Source organism: Hipposideros armiger, unplaced genomic scaffold (assembly GCF_001890085.2).
Source record: "Hipposideros armiger isolate ML-2016 unplaced genomic scaffold, ASM189008v1 scaffold_1166, whole genome shotgun sequence".
Classification (NCBI taxonomy): Eukaryota; Metazoa; Chordata; class Mammalia; order Chiroptera; family Hipposideridae; genus Hipposideros; species Hipposideros armiger.
Window position 1 is genome coordinate 148,570 of NW_017732516.1, and position 19,488 is coordinate 168,057.

The 19,488-nt window shown below is 46.4% G+C and overlaps 1 protein-coding gene across 1 annotated transcript in view; it reads left to right on the plus strand.

Annotated features, from left to right (window-relative positions):
- The first annotated feature begins 1,568 nt into the window (after positions 1-1,568).
- The window catches only part of B3GLCT (beta 3-glucosyltransferase), a 97,511-nt gene continuing 79,591 nt past the window's right edge, over positions 1,569-19,488 (plus strand). Inside the window, exons 1-2 of the mRNA XM_019632710.1 lie at positions 1,569-1,737; positions 15,396-15,445. Of these exons, the coding sequence (XP_019488255.1) occupies positions 1,674-1,737; positions 15,396-15,445 (114 nt within the window). The 5' untranslated portion in view covers positions 1,569-1,673. The remainder of the gene's footprint in view (positions 1,738-15,395; positions 15,446-19,488) is intronic.

Genomic DNA, 19,488 nt, shown 5'->3' on the forward strand with positions numbered 1-19,488 from the left:
TAGGTGTTTGAACACACACTCGGCAAGCAAGCTGTTTAATTATTAGGCTTCTGTGTCTCTTTAAATCTACCTTGCTTAATGTTTAATATCTAATACATGTGAGGCATATTTCTTGGAAGAAAGCGAAACAGCTTTTGGAAATTGGAAACCTTCTAGAACAGGCAGGTAAGTTTTAGAAGGATAAAAGGGATCAATGCAGTCAAACCACAAATTTGAAAAGCCTCACTAAAGAATGAAAGGAAGGACTCTTACATTTCTTTTCCCTCCCCTATAAATGGTATTGACATGTATGGGACAAAGTGGCACTATTTGCATTCATGCAAAATGGATAACACACTCCATATTTTGTTCTCAGTTTTAAGAAGTCAATATAAACCAGAGAGAGAAAACTCACTGTCTCCAGCTTCCTCTTTTTAAAGCAGCTGCTGTATGGACAAATGACAATCCTGTCCTAGTGTGTCTGAGGTGACACCCCCTAATGGCATTCACATTTATAGGGCTCAAGACAACAAACATTTTTCAGCACCTATTTCTCTAGCTCTCAGAGCCTCACTTGCATTCCCTGGGCACTGATCCTCCTTTGGTGTTTAGCAAGTGGGTGAAAACTGCATGGCCACGTGGAAGATACTGGTATTCACAGAGCACTTAGAACAGTCCCAGGTACATAGTAGGCATCTAAAAAACATGGCCAAGTATGAAGGAAAACATGGATAGGATCTAAGGAGGTGGTCTAAACGCAGGTAGGCGATGGGCAGTTGGTCCTGTCTGCTTCCCAAGACAGAAATGAGTCAAGGCTTGGGGGTGCGGACCCATTAGAGAGCTTTGTAGTCCTTCCTTTGTAATTGCTTTCCTCTTCAGTCCACCACACAAACAGAGGGGGCCAGTCCTCTGCCAGGGCCACCACTCTTCCTGGCGGAGGGAGCCCCTTATGGGTCCCACAGTTCCCACATGTCACTTCACTTCCCTGTATTCCAACTAAATTAATTTTTATCAGTCGTTTTGAATGACACCCTTCTTCTCCCATTATGGTAAACGCCTAAAATTACATTTATAGGAAATTACATTTACTCAAACTTCTATTAAAAGCCAAATTCCAGGCTGAAGCTGTTGGCCAAATTCCATTAAAAATGGATATTAAATAAATTAGTTTAGCTGATTCAAAACACCGTCATCAAAGTAGAACACTGGTACCAACAGTATTAAGAGTTGAATTACTGATTTTTTTTAAAAAAAGCAGATGGTACAATAAAAGGGAGGGAAAGTGATTTCCTTTGCTTTCTCCTGCCTCCTCCTCCCCCTATCACTTTGGGGGTCAGAGAGGGGCTACTGATTTAGTGCTGGCGATCCAAGAATGAGAGGTGTTGGCATCAGTGTGGAGGATGAGGCCTAGGAAGGGGAGAGGAAGGAGAGGGAGAAGTGGAAACTAGTGGCCTGAGGGTGCAGAGGTCAGAAGCCTGCCTGGTCCTCACAGGGAAGCGACCACCTCTCGGCTCACCGCGGGCCAGACGGGCGCTGCCGCTGCCGGCCGCCAGGGGGCGCGGGAGGAGCCGGCGGAGGGAGGAGGGAGCCGCGGAGAAGGGTCAGCCGGGCAGCAGGGGCGGCGGCGGCGCAGCTCCGCTCCCCGCGCGTCTTCGTCCTCGCGCCCGAGCAGGGCGCTGAGCCCTGCCGCCGGGATGCAGCCGCCCGCCCGCCGCTGCGCGCTCCCAGCACTGCTCCCGCTCCTCACCTGCTCGCTGGGTAAGTAGCCTGCGGCCGGGCGCTCACCGGCGGGGCTGGGGCGATCAGCCTGCCCCCGGACCCCCGCAGCAGCGCCCCCTCGCGGCGCCCGGTGGACCCGGCTCCTCGGCCCCAGCATGCGCCGCCCCGGCCCCTGTCGGATCCCGAGTCCCCGCCGCCGCCCAGCCCGCCTCACGTCTTCCCGCCTCCTTCCGCCCGGAGCTGGCTGCCAGCCGAACGGCGAGCCCGAGGCGTCACCCCCACAGGAAGCGCGAGTAAACGTGCAACTGCAACAAACTTTGGAAGGAGGGACGCGGGCCCGCCCCCTGTCTGCCGCCCGCGCGCCCCGCGTGCCCCGCACCGCCCGCGGGGCCCAGGGATGGCGCCCGGCTCCGCTGGCTCCTCGGGCTCCCTTCGGAGGCTGACTGTCATGTCCTGACCCCCGAGGCTACGAGGCTGCGATGGTGTCAACTTGGTGCCAGCACCCCTGGTACGGATTCCTGGACGGGGAAGGGAGGAGCGGTGCCCCCAGGCCTCGGCGGGTGCGGCCCTGCGGAATCCTGCCTGGGTCTTTAGGGGGAATTAGACACTCCTGGGAAGCATGCTTGTCGGGTCCACCGCTGCCATACTGCCCATCCCCTTTTTCCTTCCATTCTCATAAGAGCATTTCCTCCACTTTATCATAAAATGTGATAAAAGTTTTTATTTTATTTTAAATCATTGTAATTAACTTCCACGATGAGATTTGTTCAAGTTAGAAAGCTTGGGTAAAAAGGATTCCCTTTTCAGTGTCCTCAGGGTTATAGTCGTCTAACCTAGACTTTTGCATTTCCAGCCTAAGAGGCAGGAATTTCAGATATTTAGAAATAGCAGAATGGTGCAACTTAGGAAGAGACGTGGTGTTGTCACACGTCGCTGTTTGGTAGCCCACCAGAACCTTTTCTGCCCGGTTTTATTTGGATTTAATCTCTCCGAATCAGGACCTCATTTGCGCACCCCTGGCATATCTATAGGTGCTCAGTAAAGTGTGGGAAAATCGAGTGAGATTAATTGGTAATTAATTGTTTATACGCATGATTAAGTAAGCAACAGTGTAATTAAAAATGTGCCGGCACCTTGGGCGGAGAAGGCTGTAAGGGATGGTGGGGAGCCACTGAATTTGGCAGAGATCTGCTTTAGTGGGAGGAAGTGCACAGCTGGGGGCAGCCCTGGGAGAAGGGAGGCTGGGGTGGGGGCTATGGACTAGGTGACTGCTAGCTGCATCTGTTGGCTTGCTGCCTGGAAGTTTTGCACCTAACCAAACCCGGTGGGTGGTGGCTGGAATTGGCATTCTATTTATAGCCCTGCACTTTATAATGCTGTCCTAGGGATGTAAGGTTTGTACATAATGTAGTCAACATATAGGCTGAAAGGCCGGTTTGTATTGCTCTGTGTACCTGTTTTTTACTGCCCTTGAAGGAATAGCTGCACTGTCCAAACTTGGTAATATATTAAAGGGATGCTCAGAATGAACTAAAATTGTCAATACATTTTTAGAGATGTCTCTCAGCATTGTGAAGTCAGATAAGCACAATCAAATAAGACATAAAACCTATGAAAAGTTCCCTGAGATATGTGACTTCATGTAGTGGCTTTCATGGGTTGGTACAGAGAGGAAGCTGTATTCTTCGAGGTCTGAAATCATGAGTTCATTTTATTGAACTCTGCTTTGATATTGGGGATGGCGGGGGGGCACCAGAATGTAAAAAGATGGGGTACCCACTCTACAAATCTTGAAATCAAGATTCTTGGAACCAAGCTGAAACATGGAATATGATAGTTCTGAGGCATGTGGACACTCCTGATAGTTTAAAAATACCTTAAATATTCCCTTATAAGTTTGGTTGGCCTGACTGTGTATATTTTACTGTTTCCACAAACTGTAGCATATTCGTTAGAGAAAAGACAATATAGAAAATTTATTTTAAAACCATATGATTATATAGATAAAACTCACTGCAATTTCAGTTCTAAAGTCCGGTGCCAGTTCAAGAGTCAGAAAATTTATTCACGTTCCTAGGCCAGCCACTGTGCAGTTTCTAGTTGTTTCTCTTATAAAATGAGAGGCATAGACTCGATAAAATACTGGAATTTTGCCATCACTTAGTTTTTTTTTGTTTGTTTGTTTTTTTAAAGATTTTTATTGGGGAGTTGGGGGATGGGAACAGACAAGTTGCTGTTGTTTTGTTCTTCAGTCTAGTTGTGGAGGACGTTGCTTCACTGGCCCAAGTTGGCACCATCATTGTGCTCTTCCCAGGCAAGGCAGATCAGTCACCGGCTTCTGGACGGCCGCTCACAGCGGCTGCTGGCCGCTCACACTGGCTGCTGGCTACACATGGTAGCCCATGGCAATCCACTGCCACAGGAGCTGCAGCCTACGCTGTCGCTGGCGACTCACTGCAGCCCAGCTCCAAGTTGAGCTGTAGTTCAGCATCTTAGCTATAGAGGGCAGTGTCACTGGCCCTCATATGTGGGATCTGAACCGGGGCCCTCTGGTGTCCCAAGCCAGTTCTTAACCATCGCGCCACTTGGCCGGCCCGCCATCGCTTAGTTTTATTTTATTTATTTTTATTTATTTATTTATTTTTTATTGTTAGTTTCAGGTGTACAGAACAATGCAATAGTTACCCTTTTCACCCTCACAAAGTAACAACCCCCCCCCATGTATTGCCCTCCCACCCCCAATATCATGCTTATCTATTACAATTCCATTGAATCCGTTCCTACTCTCTACTCCATGTCCCGAGACTATATGTATATATAATTATAGTTGACATACAATATTATTCAACATCAGCTTCAGAAATACAATGTGGTGGTCAGGCCTCTACATCGACTATGATGCCATCGCTTAGTTTTAAAATACCGATACTATTGTAGCAGAGACTGCTATCTGCCTACATGATGACCACCTTTTCCTGACTAAAAAGCCCTAGATAATCAGGACTGTTATGGACTGAAATTGGTAGGTTGAAGTCTTACTCTCCAATGTGACTGTATTTGGAGATGGGGCCTTTAGGGAGCTAATTAAGGTTAAAAGATTGTAAGGGTGGGGCTCTGACCCATTAGGACTCCTGCCCTTCTAAAAAGAGGAAGAGACCCCAGGGATGCATGCAGAGAGACCAAAGGCCATGTGAGGCACATCAAGAACATCATCACCTGCAGCCAAGGACAGAGGTCTCAGCAGAGACCTCTGTTGGCCCCTTGATTTTGGACTTCTAGCCTCCAGAACCGAGAAATACAAACCAAGCCATCCAGTCTATGATTTCTGTTCTGGCAACCCTAGCAGGCTAATAATACAGGGGGTCAGGGAAACGGTGGAAGAATGGTAGTGGTGATGGCAGTGTGTCTCATGACAAAACATTTCTTAGTGACCCTTGCAAATAGGGGTAGACAGTGAGCTCTCTGTAGAGATTTTGGGTGGGTCTTGGTAAAGCTTCTTAAATGTGGCTGACCCAAATGGGATGCAGGCTCTTTTTTGGCCATCGTTTCATCCTCCTTTCCATCACTTATTGTGCCAATCTGATGGCTGGAGCCATGGTGGCCATCTTGTGACTATGGTGTGACCTTGAAGTCGGGAGCCAGCAGTAAGGATGGTAGAGCAGAAAGGACAGCATCCATCAGTGGATGGGTGCCGGGTGGATAGGAGCACCACGCTAGCCCTGGATCGCCTATTTTCAGACTCGTATTTCCTGGAATTAGAAATTAACCGGTGCCTTGTTTAAGCTTCACTTGTTTGGGTTTTTTATTAATGCTGCTAAACCTAATCCTAATTGATACATCTGTGAAGAAGTTTATTTGAACCAATGGTAAAATAACAGATACTAACTTCTCTCTTTCTTATCCCTGTTTCTGCTCTGTATGGGTCAAGATTGTATGTCTTAGCACCCGCCAAAATGAGGGATGGTTTTTGTTCTGAGATAGCTCTTGCCCAGATGCGTTTTGCTGCAATGAACCAGACATTTCAGGATACCAAGAGTCAGGTTTAACTCCCAAGTTTTTTGGTGTTTTTTAAATTTTTGATGTTTAAAGCCTCCTTTTATTTCTTAGGCAGTACTCATATTACTGGCATAGATTTTAATCATCTGGGTGGATTCTTTGTCATCCAGGACCTCCAGGTTGGCATGACCCCTTTGGTCATGGACTTGACCCAAGGGAGTTTGCCTGTAGCCAATAGTCAATATTCTGTTTCAAAGCTCTGTTCGCTAAGCCACTCCCAAAGAAACCCTATTCAGTGTAGGTGCTGATTTGAACTGCTAGGAAAGGTTCAGTTTAAAAAAGGTATTACAATATTAAAAGGAAAAGCTGTCCTCAAAGTTTCTTTCATTTATTTAAAAAGTGTTGACGATCACCTATCTGTGAGACATTGGGATGTTGCAGGAAGAGACAGGTCTAGCTCCCCTCCAGCCTGTGGAGCTTGCAGTCTGAAAGGGAAGGTGACATTAACCATGCAGGACACTGGAAATGACATGTCACTGTGCCATGCTGTGGCAGGAGTTCAGGTGCTATGAGAACAGGGTGCATGGAGCTATGTGGCCTTAGCCTGGAGTCTGGAGCAGAGGGTCTCAACAGGAGGCGATCTTGCCCCCTGGGGAACATTTGTCCTTTTTAGAGACTTTTTGGATGTCATTATAGCAGGTGGTTTGGCAGGGGTGCTGCTGAACACCCTGCAATGCAGGACACCCCTCCCCCGCCAAGAATCAATAACCTGGTCCAAAGTGTCACATGTGTCACCGAGAAACCTTGGATTAGGAGTTCAAGGAAGGCTTCCTAGAGGAAGTGACATCGGAGCTCAGGCCTGGAGGGAAATCAGAAGCCATTTAAGTGGAGGGAGGAAGGGAGCATGCCTTCAGGGGAGCTTGGTGCTGGAGGAATGGAGTGAGAAGGGACAGGACTGGAGAGAGTGAGAGGGGGCTGGGAGGACCAGTAGGGAGCCGGGTATGCAGGGTCATGGAGACCAGGGTGAGGGTTTTGACTTTGTCCTTAGAGCAGAGGAAGCTGTTGAATGACTGTCATAGGATAGTGACACGATTTGACTGCCCTTGTAAGAAGCTCACTCTGGTTGTCCTGTAGAACAAGGATTGGAGGGGGCAATGTGGACGTGGGGGACCAGTGAGGCGGCTGCTGGAGTCTCTACGTGAGAGAATCTCTGATACGGTGATTGGTACAGTGGGGACAGGGACACCCCCCTGGAGAAAGGGTGGGGTCAGGGAGGAGTCATAGGCTTCTGTTCTGAGCTGTGGTGGACCATGTTGCTATTTACTGGTACAGGCACTAATGGAGAAAACCTGGACTTAAACCAAAAAAGTGTATTATAGTTAAATATGTATAACATAACGTTTATCATTTCAATCATTTTTAAGTGGCTAGTTCTGTGGCATTAAACACCCAGACGTTTTTCTAAAATTTACTTTTAATTTTGTAGGGGGAGGTGAGGATGGCAAGCTCAGTTTGGACAAGCTGAGATTGGGGTGCATTTCAGGTGTTCAGGTACCGTATCAGGTGGGCAGTGAGATCTGTGGGTCTCGAGCTCAGAGAAGAGGTCAGCTTGAGAGGGACTTGGGGGCATTGTGAGTAGGTTTTCTTTGTTTTGTTTTTTTTCTTTAGAGAGCCTTGATTGACAGAATAAGTTCATTTAAGTCTTTATTCAAAAAGTATGTGTAACAGATTTGGTAGAGGTTGGGAAGAAAGTCTTTATCTGTACGATATAAAGCTGCAGGTTTTGGAAAAAAAGCATGAAAGTATATCAAATAAGATTTGAATGTATCTCAAATGTAGCAATGCCGTTTTCTCTTAGGGCTGTGACTTATTTTCACTCCTAAAAGAATATTTTATGATCTGTAAAGGTGATATGTTTTCGTTTACATCATTGCTTCCCATGAGAAGCTCAAGGCTCTTTATACATCACGCTGAATTTATCTTCTCCAGGTCCTTGAGGGTGGAGACGCAGGAGCTTGCTTTTCATTTAGAGATGCAGGGAGGAGAGGAAGGTAATAAGCGGCCAAGGCCTGCTGTGACAATAGCCCCATTCAGTTCCCTTGAGGGCCTGTCCAGCTGTTCCTGCCAGCACGTGTCGGCCTTTTGCACACAGGAGAATCACCTCAGTGTCTAAAGAGGCCCTTGTAAGGTGCCCTCGTTAAAATGCAGATTCCTTGGGTTTCAGCTCCAGATTTTTCTGATTCAAGAGGTCCCAGATGAGGCCTGTCAGTTTGCATTTGTACTAAGGCTCCGGGTGAGTTGTGTGTGCTGGCAGGAACCCTGCCCCGCCACCCCAGGCACAGGTATAAACCAGAACTATGACTGGATGATTTTCATGCCCATCTGTAGAATGTAAAGAAGACATTGCTGGTGGCTTTGACTTGAGAATGATATCAGGGGCTGTTCTGGAGACAGCAAAGTGTGGAATGGAGGCCTAGTAGAGGGCAGTCAGGTGTTTTGTCCACTTGGGAAAGGAACCAGGAACCCCAGAATTCAAACTAAGAAGTCTTCCTCTGGCTCCAGCGTCGTTCCACAAATTTTCAAATGCTACTAGGGAGCCTGTGTGTGGGGCATGGGTCTCAGAAACCGGGGAGTGGGTTGTGAGAGCAAAGATTTTTGGACGATAAACAAATTCCTACAGGTGTTAGAACGTGGCAGACTGTGGGTACCATGGACCCAGCGGCACCGACGGGTGCATTTCAGATCCACGATTTGTATTTCAAAGATAAGATACCCAAAAGTTAAGCCTACATTTTATTTCTCTAAGTTAACCTGGCAGTTAACGGTTCAGTAGTACTCCTGTAATGCAAAGAAACGAACAAGTCGCTGAATCCCTTGTGTTTCCACGTTTGCTCTCCAGGACCTCTGCAGTGTGTTCTGGAGGAGGCTATGTGCCCAGGGGCTCCTGTGCCCCTTACCTGTGACTCAACCCGTGGGACATGCTTATGAGGGTGCTATTTTGAATCTCTGCCTCCAAACTCTGAATTGAAATTTTCTTGTTTTCATATCCTGAGTGGCATGGGCTTCTCATGTCACTTGTTTAAATGAGATATGACTCAAAGAAGCAAATGATCTTTTCCTTCCTAAAATATATGGTTATTTCCTATTTCTTCCCCCCACCCCCATTTACTGTCCTGTAAGTATGTAAATATGGCACATACACTATATTGGTCCTGGAAAATTTGTTACCATGTGAAGAAGTGTCTCTATGCCAAACTCCAATTCCCATTGACTTCTTCAATAAAACAGGAGATGTGTTTCAGATGGAGCAAGCTCAAGTTTGGGTAGGTAGTAGGTTCAAACGAGGAGGCATGTCACATCCGTATGCTCACTGCCCTGCTTGGCTGGGAGGCCAGGCCTCCTCTCCTTCCTTCTCTCAGCTGGCGGAATCACGTTTTAAGTGTGGCAGAGCCCATGGAACGGGCGAGGGGGATCCTCAGTGTTGGCCAGCTCTCTACCTGCTCTGGTAGCAGAATTGTGTTGCCATTTTCCCCGGTGCAGCATGTCCCTGCCCTAAGAGCTTGCTGTTAGCACCTAAGCAAAAGGCTCTGTGGCTTTTCCCGTAGGCCAGACCCTGTCCCGACCCGTACATGTATTGACTTACTTCATTCCTGTTTGATTTCCCCCTTTTACATGGAGGGAGGCAGAGACTCCCACAGGCCAAGTCACTGGCCCCACGTTGCTTAGCTACTAAGCGGCTGGGCCTGCACTGCCTCCCACGTGGCGAGTCTATCCTCTGTGTGTCTGAGCAGTGAGCTCAGGCAGGCCCACCTGGGGCCCAGGTCGCTGTGGTGTGGTGTCTTCCCACTGCACTGTGAGCTTTAGGAGAGCGTTCCCTAAAACAACACTGGGGCAGACCAGGCTGCTGCTGGATGTTTCCACCCTTATGTCCTGAGGCACCCCAGGGTGCTGGGAACCAAACTGAGTTTTCCCACACACCTGCTCACCCAGCTTTATTCTCTAGCTTGTGATGGCAGCCCAGCCTGCCCAGTGCCTCCCACCCGAACCCCGGAACTATGGAGCCACCCACACTCCTCTCTGCCTCACCAACCTTCTGGCCTTCCCCTTCCCCGCCCCACAGATGTCTCAAAGCCTGTCCATTCTGCCTCTAGTGTCCCCAACACTAGCTCCTGCTCAGAACCCCCGCTGTGCCCAGACAGGCCTCACCTTAATTCCTTCCCTTCTCTCATTGCCTGGCTCCCTGAGCTTCCTAGATGGCTTGCTTCTGTCCCCGCGCACCCCACCCCACTCGCTACCTCTAGAAACCTGTATAGGGCACACATTTCAACATGGCACTCCCTTCTTAAAAGCTGCAGAAAGCTTTCATGGCACTCAGAATAAAACCGTCTCCCTAATACCAAACCGTTTCATGACATGGCCCCTGCTGTCTCTAGCCTCCTCTCTAGCTTCAGTCACTCCCCTCCCTCAGGTGTGCAGGGCCCGGTCACTCCCCTGCCTCAGGTGTCCATGCTTGGGGCACCCTGGACTGTTTGTGGTGCTTTGCATGCAGAAGTCTAGGCAGAAGTAGGTTTCCAGGCCTCCTTGCTCTTGTACTTGGAGTCTCTGCCACCCGGAATTTACTTCTTCAAGCTCTGTGCTTCCCTCTCTGGAAGCCTCCACTTCCCTCTGAGGCCCTGTCTGGGTGAGGTGCCCTGTCCCGCACCAGGTGCTCCCTGAGGGACTGCCATCAGGACTGCCATCAGAGCAGGCTTGTCCACACTTGTCCACGCTTGGTGTTGACTTGGGGACTTGTGTTGGACAGGTCCAGGGGGAGCTGCTCACCTGTTCTCTTCCCAGCTCCCAGCATCACACGTGGCTCAGGTGCACATGGCCATGCTTGGAATTTCTGTAACAGGTGAAACTGAAGTCATAAAGAAATGAGAATCGCTGCTAACCGCCAGAGCACAGAGCGAGTGCCAGGCTCTGTCCGGGGACAGCACACATTCCGAGCCATTCCACGCTTTGCCACCGCCTGTGCTGTTCTGTCCCCAGCACACTGTGGGTGACAGGGTCCCCACCCTGTTGCGGCGGATGGTGGAGCTGCTATTCAGCAGGTCGACACCCGCGGGGTCAGTGGGTCTGAGGACAAGGAGGGAAGGGCAGGCTCCTCCCGTTTCTGTACCCCTTGCCGCCATGGATTATCTTCAAAGCAGGTAACTGGAACCAAATAAATCGGCCAGGCTGTGCATCCTGGCACTTAAGGCCCCTTCCGGAGGGCCTGGAATGAAACCTGGGAAGCTCTCGGGAGCCCAGCCACTGAGGCAGAGTTGTGCTGGGTGACATGTTTTGTAAGTAGGTCACAGGAAAGGAAGTCAAGTCCCAAAGGCTCCCTCCCACTGTGTGTCAGAGGAAAGAGTGTGTGGCCCTGAGCCCTGGGCGGGGGGCACCAGCTGCCAGATCTGGGGGTGCACTGTGAGCCTGTCCCGATGATAGAGCTGGGCACGTGTTTTTTGTCCCCCCGCCCACATGTGTTGGGCACACCAGCAAGGCCGCAGCCACCTAAGGTTTTGTCCTACCCGCCCAGCCCTGCCGCTTATGCTTATCTCACTAACCTGGCAGCACCCCTAGGGTTTTGGTGGTGTTTGTGTGTTTTTGTATTTCATCTGGTTAGTGTGATAGATGTTGCTGGGAGAGTTTGGGGGGACAGATTGGGGATCAGGAACAGGACAGAGCGAGCGGTTCCAAGGTGCAGGCATCTTTCCTGCGTGGGCATGGGGTCCTGTGACTCTCCCAGGAGCAAGAGCATGTGATGGGTGACTTGCTTACATGCAGTGAACTGTTTCCTGTCCTGCACTCTAGGGCCCAGGGGAGCCTATAAACCCTAGTCCCAGGTCCGAGGTAAATCTTGACTGATTTCTCAGGATGGGTGTGCTGACACATTAGTTGGCTGAAATTATTTTACGTTGTCATGAAAAGGGTCTTATTTCTATTGCCTGCCCTAGTTCCCTGTAGCCAAGTCACAGGAATTCATGTCGAAAATAGAACAGGGAAAATTACTTTTAAACAGTAGTTTGGTGTGGACCTTGCAGTATTTCTCCTGCTGCACATTGAGGCTGAGCTTTAGAGAATATTGTTTCCCCACTGAGTCTGGAAATCCCTGGGAAGCCAAACTTCCTATTTGGAGCCCCAGGGGTCCCCTTCATTTGCTGTGGTGGGGGCATTTCCCTCCCCCTGTACTCCCACCGCAGGCAGGAGTGATACACTGCCACCCTGTGTTCTCTTAGAGTTGTCAGAGGTGACAGGTCATTTATTACCTCCAGCGCTACTTTTTCTCACTTCCCTCCTCTGTTTGCACTGTTTCCCCTTCATTCCCTCCAACTGTAGATTTCATTGGTAGGAATTCTGTAAATGATTCATCACTTTAAGATAGGGTTCATGAGTGGTGTAGTGTGTTCGGCATCTTCAAAATGCATTTGGCTCCTTGATGATTTCTTTTGTTTTATTTAGATTATGGAAATAGGAAGATAAAATCAACTAGTATTTTGTTTTCATTGTCATCCAATGGGGATGATCTTACCATATGACTTGGTTTTATGCCTGAAAGCAACTCTGATGCATTTCTTATGATATCGCTTTAAATATTATTATATTTAATATAATATAAAATTTAATAATAAATATTATCCCTCTATTTGTGTTGAGGGATAAGGAGTTCTTAATTTTACAGCAGAGTAATGGGGAGACATGACAGCTTTTCTTTTTAAGGTATTTAACTGTGGGCCTGTGCATTTTTGGAGAGAACTGAGATGCAGTTTGCCCTCTCCCCAGTTAAGCTTTGTCTGAATAAAGGCATGGGGTCTTGAGTGTGACAGGCAGGATACGCGGGAGTCACTTGGTTTACTGGGAAGACCTTCCCTCTGTAATTCCTACTTTAAACAGTAACATCGCCGAATACTACTATTAGCTGCTTCTTTAAGAAAGGGGCATCGTTAGTCATTTTCAGAACTAGACACTTTTTCTTCAGGAGAGAGTCTGCTTTCTGAGAGGCTGGGCTTCTGTGTTGATACGCTTCTTTTCATCGGGCCTTGCAGAAAAGTGCCATCAGACCACCTGCTGGTTATCAGATGAGGAGTCACCGAATGTGTTAAATAGAGGAGGCTCTTTTTCTGAACAGGAAGAGGGAGCTCCAACCCAGAGAGCTCTGACTGCCAGTGTTTGATGGGCTTGGGGATGTGGGCTTTGGCATCTAAGGCAGGCATTATATAGACAGAGCACAGTGTTTTAGCCGCCGGTTGTGGGCTGTGCCGTTCTCTGGGACCCTATGGTGCTGAGTGACGTTAACATGTTATGACCTCCCTGTACGATGGCTGTTAATTCTATTGGTGATAGCTTCTTGAGTGTCGTAATTGTGCATGCTATGTTGGAGGGAAATAAATTTTAAAAAAACTTCCCCCAATTAAGTGCCCAGAAGCAGAATTTAAATGGTTAAGTGGTGTTTGGTGTTCAATCTCTGCTTTCCTCTTAGAACTTAATGAATTATTTGGGCTTTGTGTTTGCCGTGTGTGTCTGTGTGTGTGTGTCTGTGTGTGAAGAAAGTGAGAACGTACATCAGATCCTAGTGAACATAAATGAAGGTGGGGGTACTTCACTCTTCTGGGTTGATGCTGCCTAATGTAAGTAGACAGCCCTTAAATGCTGTGACCCCATCATAAAGACTTCATTCATTCATTCATTCATTCGTTCGTTCATTTGGTAACTATTTATTGACCTTCCTCTGTGTGCTGGCTGTGTTCACGTTTTCCTGGCAAACAGTAAATAAAACCACCTTCCTGCCTTCACGGAGCTTACGATAAACTATTGGGTTGTTGGAAAAGTCATGAAGTATTTTTTCTATGTTTTTTGTTGCAAAAATGCGTCATGACTTTTCCGACAACCCAATAATACATAAGACAAGCGATAAACAAGTAAATATATATTATGTTAGTGGCGGCACATGCTCTGTAGAAAAACCCAGTGGGGGTGGGGTGAGGAGGGGTAGAGTGGCAGATTTACTGTTTAGATGAGGTGGTCTCAGGGAGGCCTCCTGTAATACCTGCGGTATCTAAGTTCCTCCCTATAGGTTCATTTGGCTTCTATTTCAATTTCATTCTGCTTTTTGAGATGTCATCCTGGAAATGGAAATGATTAAACCTCCTTAGTCATTGGCTTCTTAGTGTGAATATGTTTTAGATTATTTCCCTTGAGCAAATGTTAGTGGAGAGAGAATGGGAGGCAGTGGGGTCTGGGATGGGGCTGGAGGCGCCTGCGTGTGAGGGTCACTCCGCCCCTGTCACCCAGGGAGCCCCACCATGCGCACTGCTGGTGCTGTGTGGCTGCTCCATGGAATTGCCCGCCACGCTCAGTACGTGCTTGCCGATGGCATTGCCTGTTTTTCCCAGGAACACTAATTGGAGAAAGCAAATTCTGAAATGCTTTTGAGAAATGCACTGTACAACTAAGGTGTTAAGTTTTGTCTGGTTCACCTTCCTGACTGGTTTATCATTTTGCTTTATAGTTTTAAAGTGTTCCTGTCTTACTATTATTTTTTAAATGTGGAGTCTAGATGTGTCTCTAGGGATATCCCTGTCTATTTATGGACTCCGACTCAGAACATTAGATCATTCTATATAAATGGAGGGTGATTGCATTCCTCTCACTCTCCCGGCCCCATGGTTTCAGTGGGACCCGCTAGCTCTCCTCTGCATGTAGGTAGCAGTGTATACCCCACACTCCTAACCCATGACCCTGACACAGAAAGCTTGCTCTAGGTTCAGCTCTGTGGCTGCCAGCCTCGCAGTGATTGTGGGAGTGGGGTTTGTGTGTCTTCCCTCCAGGTTCTCAGGAATTCCCCTTTGCTTAAGAAGTGACCAATAAATAAGTAAATAAATAAATAAATAAATAAATAAATAAATAAATAAATAACCTGAGATGTCCTAAATTAAATTACATCCTCTGGAGAGTGAGAGAAAGAGACAAGAATAGTTAATTAGCTAATAGCTGGGGGCCAACTAATAATAAACTGCTCACAATTCCTGGATGTATGTTGGAGCTTTGAATCAACTTCTAGGCATCTGTTAGAGACCACCAGAGGCCATCGCACCCCGCTTGTGCATGAACTTGCAGGACTGTTGCCTGCAACCTGTCTAAAGTACTAAATGCAGAGGGTACCAAAAAAATGTATACACATTTTAAGAAAGGAAAAAACTATTAAAATTATGCTGATGGTAATCTTTGAGCACCTCTTGTAATTGCAGAAGTCAAATGTGACTTGTATTCATCTTTTGTTATTGGTATATATTGAGTTTTGCCATTTTAATACAGCTTCCAGAAAAGCTTTTGGCCGTGAAAGTTTGTTTTTGTTTAACATGCCGTACCAGAATTGAGGTTCTAAAAAGTTGTGTTCTATTTTGTGGTTTATACCTATAGGCATCAATGGTATAAACAGATTCTAACTTCTTTGATGTAGTATTTCTCTAGCTTTTTGGCCTCACACTGATAAATAATTTTAGATCCAGAGATGAAGGCGGCCAGTGGCACTGGTTTGCGGCAATGTAGCTGTTTTTAAAAACGAGCAAAATACATCTTGTTAAAGTATCATTTTTTCCCTTTTTAAGCAATACTGTTCAATGTCAGAATGAATCTTAATTGCTAATTTTAATATAAAACTGTGTCCTTTTTTCCAGCTTTGGCTTTGGCTTCTGAAGATGCGAAGAAAGAGGTCACACGGCCTAAGGTACTGATTCTAATGATCAAATCTGTTCTTCCCATCTGATATTTGTTAGTGTTTTCTTGAATGGGAGATGTAATGATTTTATCTGTCAGTAGTTACCAAGTTTCTTTCTTTTTCTTTTTTTTATGAATTAATGAAATGTTGGTCAACGTAGATTTTGAATCCCTAGCAGCAACCTATAGATGGGCTGGTTTTTAAAAAAAAACCTTTGATCGTTAAAGCAGATCCACTAGGTTTCAAATTTATTTTAAGAAAAAAGGTGTTTTGATGTGGAGTGAGACACCTTAGAAGCCTTGCTTGGAGACGATGGTTTTCTCTAGTCTTACCACATGTTAACCTTGGGCTTAATTTGCCCAGCCTGTGAAAGGATTATGCTGTTTCCGAGGTCGCATGTGCCTGAGTGTCCCTCACCTCGAAGGTGGCACCGTGAGAGGGCATCTTGGGGACTGGCAGAGAGACCCAGACTCCTCGCTCAGTCAGAACCTGAAACCGAGACCTAGGGGCCTGACGGAGAGGGGACGACACTCACCCAAATGGCAGAGCTCTTTCCTTTTCATCATTTTAGCACTGGTTGCGTTCTAGGATCTCATCAATTTTACCATGTGGGCTTTACGCGACATCTGTGAGGAGAAACAATATTTTAAAATATGAGTTGTTTTCTGTCGTATTAATTAAGGCTCAGTTGACTCTATTTTTTACCGCATAATTAGTGCAAAAGCATTTTTTAATGGAATGTTTCTGTTACCAATAGAGTATTATCTGTGCTCGCTGTACCGAAGGATTTCTACACAGCGGAAATAATAATAATAATTCCTTATGGTTTTCAGATTCTGTATGGTTAATTAAGCATTTTTAGACATTTCATTTAATTTGACTTCTCGATGAGCCTGTTACTGCACAGCAAACCAGACGTTCTTATGCAAAGCTGAGAAAATTTATCCTCACAGAAGTTAGTGGCTTGAATGACTGTTAAAAGGTGAAGTCAGAATCCAAATTTTCTGAACCCTTGAATTTTTCATACTGTAATTTTATGTTACACAGTCATGTACCTTATAACGTGTGTGTTTTTGCCACTAATGAGGCTCATTTAGAATGAATTTAAAGTGCTACCCAAGTGTTATTGAAATGGAACTAAAATTTTGTGTAATGCATTTAGAAATTATAGCACATACTTTTGAATACAGGTTTTAACTAATCCTTCCAAATAAGGAAATAATTCTCCTTTGCTTTAAATACACATATATAGAGATAAGGTGAGTCCTATATCTTGGTGTTATTTTTCATCCAAACGTATGAAAGCCCTTGAAAAATGTCATTAATCCCATCTGTGCTTAGGCCACAGAGCCAAAAAAGCCATTAATCTCACAAGGAGAGGCAGGGATAAAAGATCTCCTGTAGTCCATACCCGAGACGGGCAGATGGAAAAGAGTCAGTTTGTCCAGGGTCGTCCAAAGTCTGTAGGTGACTCGGAGACAGGAGTTGCCGCTCTTAACAATAACCACTTAATTTGGGGTTCTCAGTAGTTTATCACTCTCGGAAGATGTGACCAGGATCTGCCCCATCATTGCTGCTCAGAAATGGCCACCTGTGTCCCTATCACCCCCCTGCTGGCTCGGTCACACACCCCAGGCATGGCTGGGAGCATCCCCAAACAAGGCTCAGAGTCGCTGGCTGGTGTCAGGTGACTTCACATCAAAATCGTGAGTGCTATCAGTGCCCTGTGGTCCTGCTGTGGCGTGGCCTCTAAGCTCAGCCTCTTTTCTGGGCTCCCCATCCCTGCACTGAATTCTGACCTGCCCCAGCTTCGAGGGGAGCCTGCCCACCCAGGCGCATGCTCCAGGCCCTGGGAACAGCCACGGCTACGTGCCTGTTCAACCTGCAGCTTAGCCCAGGTTTGTGTCCTATGGTGACTTGTGACATTGTGTCCTGTATGACATGGGGTTAGAGTTGGACACTGGAGCCAAACTGCTGCGGGTCACATCCCTTCTTTAACACTGACCTGCTGTGGACCTTACTGGACCGCTCTGTGCCTCAGCTTCCTCAATAAGACCGGATAAGAGGACCTATCTCCAAACCTGTTTTGGAGAGAGAGAGAGAGAGAGAGAGAGAGAGAGAGAGATAGAGAGAGAGAGAGAGAGAGAGAGACAGAGAGAGAGAGAGACAGAGAGAGAGAGAGACAGAGAGAATGTGTGTGTGCGCATGTGTGCACGTGTGTCCACCAGGTGCCAGGCCCTGTTTGAATGTTTATGTGACATGAAAGCAAGAAATGTGCTGCGCAGCCTTTCAAGAGGAACCTAGATAAATCAAAGTAAAAAGAGGACCACACCTTCCTGCTTTTATTGGTTAACTTCCGTTTATGGTGGCATTTGACTTCATATGAAGTAGACAATGAGGATGGTAAAGTGAGTTACTGAGTATTTGCTTTGGGCAGACACTGCACTCAGCCTTATAGGATCTAATCAAACTCTCGCCACATCCCTGTGAAGTAGGTCTTGTAGTTATGATTCCTGTTTGAGGAGAAACTGAGGCCAGGGCTAGTAAGTGGTGGAGGTGGGAAGAACTCAGGCCCATCGTACAGCTGAGCGCCCTGATGAAGGAAGGCATTGCTGACTAATTGGTTTGATTCAGAGTCTGGCGGGTGGCAGCGTCTGTTTGTGACTGGGAAGAAGAGGCCATTTTCTCTCTTAAAATATTTCATATCACGTTCTTTTGAGGATGTCTTATTTTCTTTTAAAGAAGGATTTACAAACTAAGCCTTACATAGATGGATTGCAGGTGTTCAAATCTGTTGTGCCTTAAAAAATAAAACTGGACCAAGGGTGGCTTGGATTAGTCCCTTCCCAGCGACAGTGGACGCTGTCTGTGGGGTAGATGTGTTGGTAAAAACCTTTCTGATCTGAATAGCAGCTCAGTGGACTTATGAAATGTTGACAGCAAGCACATTTTGACTGATATTGATAGTGGAAGAAACATACGGCAACAGAGATAATAAAACAAATCACGTGTTTATGTCTTCTGGGGAAGAACTAAGCCTTCTCGCGACAGAAGCTGGAGACAGAATTTTAAATGTTCTGTCAATTCATTCATTTAGTCTAATTTTCTTTCTGAAAGGGAAAATTACTCAAGACTGTTTTGTTTCCGTTTCAATTCACCTAGTCTCACTGTTTCTTGGATATTTTATTTTTACTATTTCCAAATTGAGCCATTTGAAATGGCTAATCATTTCCTAGGTGGTATGCCAGCCAATCAGAGTGGCAGTGCTTGATGACAAAGAGAAAGAGAAAGAGGTATAATTTTGGTTGCTTTTCTTTGGTTTCACAAAGATCTTTGGTGGAAAGTCCAGTGGTGTTCTGGCTTGTTTAAGTTACTAAGTCTGGAAACACTGAATTCAGGATATTCCTTATTTTTACACTTGTTGATAAAGGTGTCATAGGTATTGTTTTTAGCTTACTTTCAAAAGGGTTTACATCTAATGATGGATGTTTTCTGAAGACCACCTCTGGAGGAAGACTGGACATGAATTTTCACAGGGGGTATAAGAAAGGAACATTGGGGAGGAGTCAAAAGATCTGTTTTAATCCTAGTTCTGTGGCTAGCATGACTGTTGGACATTGGGGAAAATCCTTTATCTTTTCTTCGTTGTCTGATTTGTAAAAGGGGCTTGTTCGATTGGATCATCTTCAATGCTGTTTGTTTTTCAATTGTGGTAAAATACACATAACGTAAAGTTTAACCACTTTTAAGTGTGCAGCCCAGTAGTGATAAGTATGGTGTTGCGTGGCCAGGCTCCAGAATTCTTTTCATCCTGCAAAACTGAAGCTCTGTCCCCATTAAACAACTGCCCCTTCCCCTCCCCCAGCCCCTGGCATTCACCTTCTACTTCCTGTCTGTGTGAATCTGACTGCTCTAGGGACCCCTGTAAGTCAAATCACACAGCATTTGTCCTTTGGTGACTGGCTGACTGATATGTTAACCTAAAAATAAAAGGCAAAGTGAGAGGCTACACACATTTATTTGCGTTTATTAAGAACAGCTATTCAGGGGCC